The 11,792-nt window shown below is 46.6% G+C and overlaps 1 protein-coding gene across 1 annotated transcript in view; it reads left to right on the top strand.

Moving 5' to 3' along the window:
- Window positions 1-117: 117 nt before the first annotated feature.
- Window positions 118-11,792, top strand: part of LOC104627570 (neuronal PAS domain-containing protein 2-like) — a gene marked incomplete at its 3' end in the record, with an annotated part of 19,316 nt that continues 7,641 nt past the window's right edge. Inside the window, exons 1-6 of the mRNA XM_010295876.1 lie at window positions 118-180; window positions 708-790; window positions 4,547-4,653; window positions 7,398-7,545; window positions 9,609-9,690; window positions 11,565-11,688. Coding sequence (XP_010294178.1) covers window positions 118-180; window positions 708-790; window positions 4,547-4,653; window positions 7,398-7,545; window positions 9,609-9,690; window positions 11,565-11,688 — 607 coding nt within the window. The remainder of the gene's footprint in view (window positions 181-707; window positions 791-4,546; window positions 4,654-7,397; window positions 7,546-9,608; window positions 9,691-11,564; window positions 11,689-11,792) is intronic.

The following is an 11,792-nucleotide window of genomic DNA, read 5'->3' as shown; positions in this document are numbered from 1 at the left end:
GGCGCGGGGGGTTGGAGAATGAGGGAGGACACCGCTGCGTTTGGGAGTGAGGGACGGCGTAAGAGTGTGTTTCGGGATGACGAGATACGAAGCGGGAGCGGCTTTTGAGAAGAGGCGATGGGCGTCTCGGAGCAGTCGGCCCAGGAAGCGCCAATGCCAGGCGACCAGCCAAGCCGCTTGGCAAGTTGCAGCCTCTGAAGAAATGCATCCCACTGCTCCTTTGTGCAAGAAGACCACCCGCACCGTGAAACACTGTGAACGCCTGTTTCATGGACTCTTTCTGCTGGTCTGTGAGTGTCCTGCGGCGCAGCGCAGCGATGACAGGGATAACATCTGTAGGTGCTTCTTGCTCGAGGGAGCATGAGCCAGCTGGGTTTGAGACAGGACCTGGTGCTGTCATCCATCTTCGGATACCAATATTTACAAAAAAATGGGGAATTTTGCCTACAGACTGCAAGATGAGGCCTTTGGACTCTTTATCTTAGCTCTGAAATTCAACCCAGGGTAAATTTTTCAGCCACTTTTCATCAGTTTATTCTATAAAACAAGACTTACACATTCCTTAGAAGAAAATAAGTCAAGTGCTTTAAAAGCACTGTATTTCTCTATGGTTTGTTATACCAAGAAGATGCAGCCTTGGTCTTGATAGAGGGCTCCTTTTGTCATTTCGTAGAACTAAATGTCTGAATGTGCCAACTGTTTTGCAGGAGCTCTGCAATACTGAAGAGCCATGTGAAGAATTTACATCGAGGCATAGTTTGGAATGGAAGTTTTTGTTCCTGGACCACAGGTAAGAGATCTGGTTTTAGTCACTGAAGAATAAACAAACCTGTGATTTAAAAATAGAAAACTTTTGTGTAGTTATTGTATGAGATCCTAAGTAGAATAGCTCTAATTAAATGCAACAGAGTAAGTAATAATACTCTGAACTTACTCATTAGGCAACCTTAAATGCTTTGCTCTTTTCCATATTTTAGGCAGGTAAGAAACCATATAAAATGGTGGGAAAGTGTCTAGAAAAATGTCTAACATCAACAAGATATTAAGTCATTAAAACAGAGCAGTGTGGGTACCGTTCCCTGTATTAGTTTAGTTCCTCTGTTCTCCAGCTACAGCTTCCAGGAATCCTTCTAAATCTTTTGCTGTGTCAATAAAGTTCCAATTTTCACCTTGAGAAATGATGGAATTTATAAAAATAAAAGAAAAAGCAGTGGATTAGCTGATTTAATTGCAGATTTGTTTTTGACTGAATGCCATATGGTGGACTAGGATTCATCTTGGTGAATGAAACAGACTGGAACCACTTTATTAAGCTGATTAATACAGGATTCATTTTCTTCAAAAGAAGCTGGAAGTTTTTGTTTCTCTGTATTTGACATGTATGTATAAGCACATGGCAAAATCCTACCCTTTCCATTATCCCTCCCTTTGCAAGCTGTGCAAAGGTAGTCATTACTAGGAATAGAAGACTAGTAAATAAGGCTGTGGAGAAAAAAATATTTGGGAGGAAAAAACCCTAAATATCATCTGCACACTTGGAGCAAGAGGGAGAGAGAGAGCAAATACAAATGAATAATAACTTGCATTTATTTAGTAAGCAAAATGTGTACCTCATGCACCATACCTTGAAGAATAGAGGACCTGTCCCTGCAACAACCCTTTGGTTAATGCTGTGTGGTTTGGGACAGTTGGTTTATTATTCATGCTGTTGAGATCTTGCTGGAGTGACTTTGTTAGACTTTAACTGGCCTGTCCGATAATGCACACTTTTCAGAATCAGGTGATTGGTGGTAAGATACATAAAAGAGCCCTGAGCCCCTTATTTCACTGCCTGATGGAGCGAGCTGGTTTTCCAAAGGGCTGTGTCCCAGCAGCTCCTGTGAATAAGGCGAGCAGGAGCTGCTCTGGAACCTATCAAAGGCTCTTTTGATGAATCTGGGATACGACTCAGAGAGGAATCTCTCTGCGTCGGGTGCTTGCAGAGAGTCCTATCAGTAGGACTCCGGTCCTACTGACATCCCCAGTGAGGAAACCATTGTTACTGAGAGTAAATTAAGCTGATGCAGATGCTGAGGCAGAGTCTGTGACTGCCCCAGATGTGAGCAGTGAGCATCGAGAGACCCAAGAAGGAGCAGGGGATCGTGCGGGTTGTCTCATTTAATCACCGATTCAAACCTCTCTCCAGTTCAGTCCACAGGATGCTGTGAAGTGTTTGTGGGTATTTTGCTATTTGTTGCCTATTTGCATCAACTCACCCCGGCTGACGCTGAGGTGTGCCGTCAGCAGGGGCAGAGGGTACCCGGCATGAGTTGGAATCAGGACCTTTGCTATCATGATGACAACATAAAATTGAGTAAAGCTAGATAATGCAGAAAGCACTCTGTAGATTAGAAAACTAGGAAAAATCTGTATTCGTGGGTCTACATGAAAATATGTGTAGAGGAAGAAATCCTGTCAACTTTGCTAATGATCTGTTTCTCTTCTGCACTCTGGTCCTCTCCTTATTTTCCTTCATTTATTAAAAGACTGCACTCAAAAGGCTCTGTGAAGACTGTGCATATCCATCTGCACAGCGAGTTGCAGTCCTCGAGGCTGGAACTTAAGCTAACAAGACGCTTTTACATTGTTCCACAAGCAAAGCAGCTCCTTGTCATATGACAGATGAGGAGCATTTTGTGGTTGCCTTCTCATTTAAAGAATTCTGGTGATAGTCAGGAAAGCATAATACTTTCCTGATCAGCTTAAATGTTTATCTGATGTGCATCTGAAAGACATTATTGTCTTGAATATAAGCATGCCATTAAAGATAGGAGTAGGACACGGGTGCGTTCTGCCAAAGAGACAGCAAGGAAAGACACTTTAATAAATACCCATATTATCATCATTAACAGAAATCTGGGTCACATGAGGAAAAGGAACACAGTGCTCTGTGAAGAGTTATTTGGATAAATAAGGCTGTATTGTGGCGGAGACCACTGTGTACTAAGCACACTCTGTTTCGGGAGATTTGCCGTCAGAGAGTGTGGAGGGCTGGCTCTCCCAGCCAACCCCTTCTGCTGGGGCTCGGCAGCTCCTGCTGAGACCTTGAACCTCCTGGGGCTGCTGTTGAGCAGATCCCTGGCTGTCCTTCCTTTTCCCCTGTTTCCCATTTGGTGCCAAACTGCTCGTGGTTGTGGGGAAGAGAGAGGTTATGGACCTGTCTGGGCTCTCTTTAGTTGAAAAATCTATGCCCACCACGTCTCTCAGGAGTACAAATGTGGAGCTGGGTCACTCAGCCACGACAGGAGAACTTCCCACCTTAATATCCAGAGGACTCAGGATTGAGCCATCCAAACCCAAATCTACTTACACTTAACTCATTTTTTGCTCACATTCTTGGCCACTTTATGGCATTCACCTGCCTTAAGAGGGTCGCTCGACACACCAAGAGAAAGGCAGCGGGAGAGGCGTGCTTGCTAGGCAGTGACACCTTCAGACTGCCTTGATTTTGAAACGTTAACCGTTTCACTAGCACACCGACGCCTTATTCCTGAGGAACATGCTGAACTTGGCAGGTGAGCCTCATGCTATCAGCACATCCAGCAGCCAAAACAAATAGGTGTAGCCCAATTAGTGCCAGTCCTGCCTCACAAAGTACGTGCGGTGCTTGAATTGGTGCAAGCAGGATTGTACTTGAGCAGTAGGGCACAGAAGGTGGCATGCTGGTATAGGGAGAACAGGCAAAAACAGTGGCTTTTGTCCTCACGTTTCAGTGGTGTTTCATAATCATAAGCTAGCAGGCTCTGGGGAAGGCTGTGCACAAGCTCAGTGTTGTTAGGATGCTTGCTTAAAAAAAAATCTCATATTTTGCCTAGAAAAAGGAAAATCTAGCAGTGCCAGCAGAATAGTCAGGTAAGTCATTGCAATGTGCCCATCTAAATATTTCCTCGATTCCTTCTCTACCTGCCATTGAAATAACAGTCCTTAAAATCAGCCCCGTGCCTATTCTTATCTTTATTACCAGCATAGAAACATCTTTGCCGGCAAAAATTTCCCAAGCTTTTCCATGGGAACGGTTACTTTTTCTTTTACCCAAGCTGGTCCTGACCCACGTTGCAGCTTCCCACTTACTTTTTCTTTTACAGTTACTACCCGGGTGGCATTTACATCCAACCTACTGGATAAGTTTACTCGAGCTGTAAGTCACTAGACACACGAGCAGCCATAGCGTTTCTCAAGCTGTGTGTCTCACAAGTGTGCTTAATGAATTGAGTCACTTGCGTTACGTACATGCCTTTCTCTACACCCACATAATGAATAGGCTATGAAACAGTAACTACACACCTTTTCATTTTCTCAATTTTTACCTCTCCCTCGCTGGTTGGTTGTTTGGGGTTTTTTTTGCTTGTATATGAAAATACATCGTTACGTAAATGAAAATCCACTCCTGATTTCCCTGACAAGTGAACGTACGAGATGGTTTTGGTCAGTAGTATCGCAGCGCATCTGCCAGGATGTCAAAGTGTCAGGTTTTGTGCTCATGCCGTGCCCTTTGCTTCCCTTCTAGAGCTCCGCCTATTATAGGATATTTACCCTTTGAGGTTCTGGGAACGTCAGGGTATGATTACTACCACGCAGATGACCTGGAGCTTCTTGCTAGGTGCCATGAACACTGTAAGTTCCTCTCCCTCTGCAGCGTGCCTGTCTTTCATCTCGCTTGTCACTTGTGCAAAACCTTTTACTGTTGTCGCAAAAGGCATCTTTACCTGGGGTGCGAGGGAATTCTCTCTTCCCACGACAGACTGTCATAGCTGACGCTTACCTGGGAGGTAGAGCCCCTGCAGAATTCGCTCAGATCAGGAACTGTTTGTGCAGGTTTCCCAAATTGGCAGATAACCCCTTTGAGCCGGGTTGTCTGAGAGTGAAATGAGATTAATAAGTAGGAAGTCAGAACTTCACACCCTCTGCCCCCAGTTTGTGAGGGCAGCCCCAAACCCTGCGAGTTTTGTTGATTGTCACAGATCGTGGGCTCTTGCTGTTCCCGTGGGCTCCGGAGTCAGCCAGGAGGCTCAGCTCACCAAAGTGCCTTCTGAAAGCAGGATTTGGATCACCTGCCTGTGCAGTTAGATGTTGTGAACCTCACTTACTATTAGTAAAATGCTTCTGGAGATTCAGATTCTTTTTTTAAATACACAAGTACCAAATACAGATTCCCTGTGGGTAAAGATGGCTCATTTTTGGTCAACCTGAAAGTAAAGCAGAAAAGTCCAGTTCTGGCTGATGTGCAAACACCAGAGAATGTACGTGAAGTTCATCTTCATGCAAGGTGAAATACTGTGACCTGCAAGAGCCCAGGAGGAGCCAGGTCAGGAGGAGCGCTTCGCCCGCGTACCGCGGCAGCGCAGCCCGGCGCGGAAGCACCGCGGCCTGCTGAAGGGCAAAAGGTGGCAGCAGATGTGGTCGACTGTTAATCAGTATGCTCTTCCTACCAGATGAGCGTGGGAGATGCTTTATCCCTGAGACTGTATTCTTCCATTTTATTACATGCACTTCAGACTGAGATACTGAGCCAGAACTGGGTCTCTCCTCCAGCTGGTTTGTATTGCCAAGCGCTGTAATGAAAAGTAACTATGCACTTTGTAAAATGCATCTGGGTAATCAGATATTTTGCCAAGAAACATTACTTATAGGTTCCCTTTTGGGCAAACTCTCTGTCTGTCTGTCGCTCTGCTCTCCCCGTTTGAAAGGAGAGTGTTTTGTCGAAAGGAAAGGACACCCGGAGTGGAGAAAGGAGGATGCTCCGAGATGCAGAGCAGCACGGTGCAGGGACACCAAGAAACTCCACAGGCCCCCAGCACACTGGAGCTAGACAAGCTGCTTCATCTCCAAGTTGCAAACCAGCCCCATCTCTACCATGTACCCTCTACCACTTACACGTATAAGATGCTAAAGGACCTAGTAGAGCGTGCAGAAAATGACGACTTTGAATGTCAGGTTTCCCCATTCCACCCTCCTGCCGGCTTTCCTGCCCTGTCAAGGCGGAGCGCTGGTGCGGAAGAGGCGGCGGGGAAGCAGGTTGCCCGGCTGAGCACACGAAGGAAGCTGTGAAAGGGGCTAAGACGCAAGTTGTGTCAAGTGCAGCAAGCGTGTAGATGGGAATATTAAAGGAATATTTTAATTGCTCTCAAGTACAGCACTTTTTAATGTTGTTCGCTTAAAAGACCATTCAGACAGAAGTGAGCTACTTAATCAGACGGTGTCCTTTTGGTAACGTGTGTGTGCAGTTTGACATAGGCACTAACTATATCGAGAGTGGGGTCAGATCATTCAGCAGAGAATCTGTTTAGTGATTTATGTGCTACATCTCTACCAGCCGCGGATCTCCTCTTACATATGGAAAGAGTATTTGCACAACACACCTGAAGGAAAGGATCTTTTAATCTTACTGTGCGGGGGGACAAAGTAAGGTGCTGGCAAAGTAACTTATAGAAGCTGCTTCAGGGAATCTCTGCCAGGACTAGGAGCTCAGTGATCCCCAGCACAGTGTGTTAGCCAGAAGGTCTTCGCAAAGTGCTTCATCTAATGCCCATCACTGTTAATGGCATTGCTAGAGAAGTTAGTCCTGATACTTAACAAAGTAGAGGTGCGCAGGTGAGTAAAAATGCATGGGTTAGTGTGTCTTCCTAAGTTCCCATTCGTCAGGTTGACCGCTCTGGGCAGGCACCTTGGCTATTGTGAAATGAAATGGCTTTGCTTAAACCACATGTCTACTTTACTTTGCATTAATTATGGGTATTTTAAGTGAGCGTGTTTAATTTTGTACTCCCAGCATTCTGGGAATAATTAATGTGGCTATTTAATGTAGTTCCCCTCATTCTTCTCCACTTGTATTGTACCACTTCAGATTTTTCTGGACATACCCTGATAATACATACCAGGTCTGGTGTATTTAGGTCATCTCTTGGAAGAAAACTCTCAGTGAAACTGCTAAAACTCCACTATCTTATTGTTTTGTGCCATTATTAGGATCCTAACTTCAAGCCCTCAGTCTTTGAAATGCATTCTCATGTACTTGTGAAAGGCCAGTACTTTGTTTAATTAATGTTATTTATGCTTATTTCAGAGGAGCCCACAAATAAGTTACAAGAGTATAGCTAGTTATGTAGTTATGCCAATTATTAGTTGTAAGAACAATCTCAAAATAACAAAGTGCACTCTTGAAAATCTTCAGCGGGGAAGAACCCAAATAAAAGCTCAGTACATGTTTGTGTATCATCTGTTGTGTTTATAAAGCCGCAAGAGCCGTTTTAGCGCAGTAGCAGACTGCAAGAGGGGTATGGGACTGAGTGGTTTTTCTAATCGCCTTCGCACCGTGAAATTTCTGTTTGCTCTAAATGGCTTTCTTTTTTTTTTAACAGTGATGCAGTTTGGAAAAGGAAAGTCCTGTTACTATCGGTTCCTGACCAAAGGCCAGCAGTGGATATGGCTGCAGACACACTACTACATCACCTACCACCAGTGGAATTCCAAACCCGAGTTCATCGTTTGCACTCACCTGGTAGTTAGGTAGGAGCAAGCACCAAAACTTCACAGTGTATGTCCCATGTGGTCATCTATTATTTTTCCCAGTTCTGTTTTGCCTGAGCCAAATATTTGCTGCACATATTTACACACTAAGTTGGTATGTAATTCTGTAAAGCTGTTACAACAGGGAGCATGGGGAAAAGCATAATGTGTTTTCATTAATGTTGTGGGGTTTTTGACGACCGGGCCAAAAGCCTGGAAGCCACCGTTGGCCAAGTCTATCAGTGTGTTACATTCCCCTTTTATCCCTAGCGATGACATGGCCACAGGAAGAATTAAAGCTGTTAAGAATCAGATGGCTTTATGGGCGTGAATGGGATCATACATCTCCTACAAAACCTTTTGATCAGAGCTTTAAATATTTATGACTTGAAGTTATCATCCGTCCTGCTAGCCTTATTTCTCATCCGAAACGCAGCCCAGGATCTCCCTCTAGTGGGAAGGGATGCCTGCGCTCGGTTGCAAACCCATGCTGGAAGGCGGTGCGTGTGTGGGATGCTCTGTGATACGCACCTTCTGGAGGGGAATCTGCTTGATTACCACTGTCATCTCAAAAAAGGTTGTGTTAAGAGTGAGAATATATTTACTGAAGGGCTTGAAAAAATAGTGACATACTGGTTTGCTCTATTAACTTGAGTAAGCATACTGCTCACTGCATCTTTCCTTACTGTCAGGAATCAATTTGTGAATTTTTTTCTTGTCAAACATCTGGAAGAACAAACACGAGTAAACTGGGATTCTGCTCCATGTTCTGAAACGCAGACTGAGAACACCTTACACCACTAAACAGGTGTAAGTGATTAGGGCTGTGTGTGCTGTTATCAACTACATGTCAAGTGTTATCATAAGCAAATGTTAGACAGAGAGGTTGCTTCTGAGTTGTGTTCTTTCTGCCATCCTTCAGGGAGTTCAGCTTCACTTTAAGCTCTGAATTTATCGTGCGTGAACTTGTTTCTTCTTTCTGCTTCCAGTGCCTCTTAAAGCTAGTGATACGGTCCTAAGTAGACTTTGAAATTCAATTCTGGCTCATATAGTTAAGGTTTAGAATGTATTATTGAAACACACGAGTTAGAACATGATTTCAGGAAAATTCATTGCCTACAATCTTGTAAGTAAGTTCAGTTCAGCAGCTTCTCTTGCCTCCCACAAAGGTTACGGCCCATTAATATTTCAGCGCCCTTTAGTGCCCATGATCCACAAGCACTCAGAGACTCTTTAAAACGTCCTCTCCAATTTATCCCAGTGGTAAATCATGTGGCACTGTTTACTGTAAATATTTTATTATGTAAGAGAAAAAGTAGTAAGGAAAGCAAATATGCACTTTTAGAGGCACATTCCTGGGGATTCCTGCACCTGGGCAGCCATCAGTTTGTGTTCAGAGCTTCCACAGGAGCGAGGGGTGTTGAGGGATGGTGCTGCGTGCACCCTCAGAAGGAGGAGACTTGACCTCCTCCTCCCCAAGGCACTGGCTTAGGTCTGGCTGAGCCACCATGCAACATGCAAAGAAATTGATTCTTGGACGTCAGCAGGTTAGAAAATTAATTTTGCTATGGCAGTTTACCTGCACAGAAGCTGTAGGATCATTTTTCTGCCAGATTATGGAAAATAGGAATCCCCTTTATTAGGAAAATTGTACTGAGGACAAAGACACCCATTTTGTCTCCAATAACCAAGTGCACTGTGCTTTTAGATTAGTTTTGCTTCAAGTCATCCAGGCCAAAATTTGCAAAGGAGCATCTATGTTTGTGCTTGGAACGATTAGTGCAATTAATCCTGCAGGCTCTGCAGTCCCGGGCGCAGTGGGACTGGGACACTGCCCTGTTGTTTCTAATCTGTGGATATTCAGCATGTACAGTTATTCACAGATTGCAAGGCTGTATGATGATGTTCCTCTAAGCACCTTGTGTGTGAGGGAGTTGTGTGTGTGCTGTGCAAAGCTTGTGACTCAACATGAAAACTCCGTAGTGACATATATGGTAGGGTAGTTACCATACAATATCCAGGCTGAAAAACTGGATTTCAAATTTTTTTTTTTTTTTTTTAAGTTATGCGGAAGTTCGAGCTGAAAGACGGCGAGATCTCGGCCTTGAAGAGTCATCAATTGAACTGGCATCCTCTTCTCTAAAGGTACCATGTCCCTTCACAGTTGAATGAGTAGGTGTTTAAACCAAACTGAGTAATCACTTATCAATCTTAGGAAAACATCTGTTCTTCCTTCTCCCTCTCCTTTACTCCCATCTCCTTCCAAGCCTTCAGCTGGGTTATGACTCAAGCAGACCCTGAGAAATTTTCACCTGCATGGCTCTAAACTGCTCGTTCAGACATGGAACTGCAAATTCAGCAGTTGCATTGCTGCTGGTCTGCTACTCATTATCTTTCTGAGACTGTTACTCCAGCGATCGGTTAAGCCACCTCAGTTTGGAAGCAGAAAAGTAGAGCTGGAGCTGGAGGCTAGATTGCTGTACCTAGATTGCTGTACCTGCCACCGTTAGTAAGGCGCAGAGGATCCGGGCGCAGGGCGGTACCACGTGGTGCCTGTTTTGTTAGTGCCAGCTCGTCACTGATACTCAGACAAAGATTGGAAGTGAAGGGACAACACTTATTCCAGATTTCAGCTCTGTTTATGCCATTGGGCAGGATCGCATCAGGTGTAGGATTGTGACCAGAGCAGTAATTTCCATGGCTTGAATCCGTCTGGCATCCAACACACCTGCCCGATTAATAAGGTCATTTTCATTACATCCAAGTTCTTCCTCTCAGTAGTTTACAACTAAGACCAGTAATCAAAGTAATTTCAAGTGGATTCCACTAGCCTCCTTGCTCTTCAGACATTATTGTATAGAAGCCATTTATGGGATGTATAGGGGAAGCTGTCCCAGAGGTGTTTTGCACTGGAGCAAGGACAGTCTTTGCCACCACAGCACACTTCTGTGTCTTTTTCCCCTTTCCACATGGTAGCTGAGATATTTTCCTGCATCCTGTTGATGTAAGGCAGCTGGAGGAGTGGCAGAGCGATCACTCCCATTGCTTGATCTTCTGGAGGGGAGCGGGAGGCTGGGGAGCTCCCTGGGAGGCGTGGGGAGCGTGGTGGCACGGCCATCGTGGTCACCCACCTCCTGCAGGTGAAACAGGCTCCTGCTACCCAACGGTTAGGGGCTGTTTGCCTTAAGCCATCTGCCAGGTGACATCTGTCGTTTTGGTGTGACGGCTCCAAGGCCGTTAACAGTCACTAGCTTAGGCTGTTCCCCTCTGCGGGTGTGCTGCCAGGTTCCTGCCCAGAACAGCCGGCTGGGAGCGACCGCTCCCCAGGGAGCGGCGACCGGCACTGCAGCTCTCGGCATCGCCCGGTACCTGTCCCTCGCAGGAGCCGTTTGCCGTACGTTCTCCCAGGGCTGCAGCTGATGTCCCAGTTCCGCTGGTCCGTGTCCCTTCCCAGCGAGCTCTCTCCGTCTCTGCAATGAATAAAACCGGTCCCCAGCCAGCCCCTCCTGCCGCCTTCACTCGTTACCTCTCTCCCACCACTCCCCAGCGTGCTGCGGCCAGCGAACTGTGACATCCCTGAAGAAATCGGGCAGAAGGAAGCTAATTATGAAAGCGTATTTCCACTTGCACACATTTGTGGCACGCCAGAGCGTGGGGACACGGGCAGCAAATCCCCACGGCGTTCGCCCGAGGCGCGGTGCGTCCCCCACTGCCGCTCGCTGCCGTCAGACGGGTGTCCCGGGACAGAAATGCGTGGCATCGCGCCCAAGCGAAGGCGTGCCTGGGGTGTGATCCTGAGGGTCCTGTCGGCACAGGGATACCCGAAGGCTTTAGGCTGAGCACTGCGGGGCTGACCGAATACGGCACCAGGGTTCGGTGCTGCGGTGCTGCAGTGCTAGCCCTCTCTGCACCCAGCCTGTTATTTTTTTCCGCACACCAACGGTCAGGGAGGCACAGGTCCTCTCCAGCACCGTCCTCTCCTGCTGACGATCTCGCCGCTTGTGCTTCGCTCCCCGCAGAGCCACAGCAGCTACCTGGACGTGGGGCAGTGCGGCAGCAGCCAGGACGCCAGCCGGGAGGGAGTGTCGCTGTCGTCCCACAGCTCCCGGCGCTCCTCGCACACCGCCCTCTCCGACTCGGCGTGTAGGTGCCGGGGGCAGCCCAGCGTGGGGGCGAGGAGTGGGCTGGAGGGCAGAGCAGCCCCCAAAATACCGGGGTTCAGCTGGCAATGACCGAGTCAGGGTGGG

The sequence above is a fragment of the Phaethon lepturus genome, unplaced genomic scaffold (genome assembly GCF_000687285.1).
Source record: "Phaethon lepturus isolate BGI_N335 unplaced genomic scaffold, ASM68728v1 scaffold19351, whole genome shotgun sequence".
Classification (NCBI taxonomy): domain Eukaryota; kingdom Metazoa; phylum Chordata; class Aves; order Phaethontiformes; family Phaethontidae; genus Phaethon; species Phaethon lepturus.
This window is presented reverse-complemented; position numbering and strand designations above follow the sequence as displayed.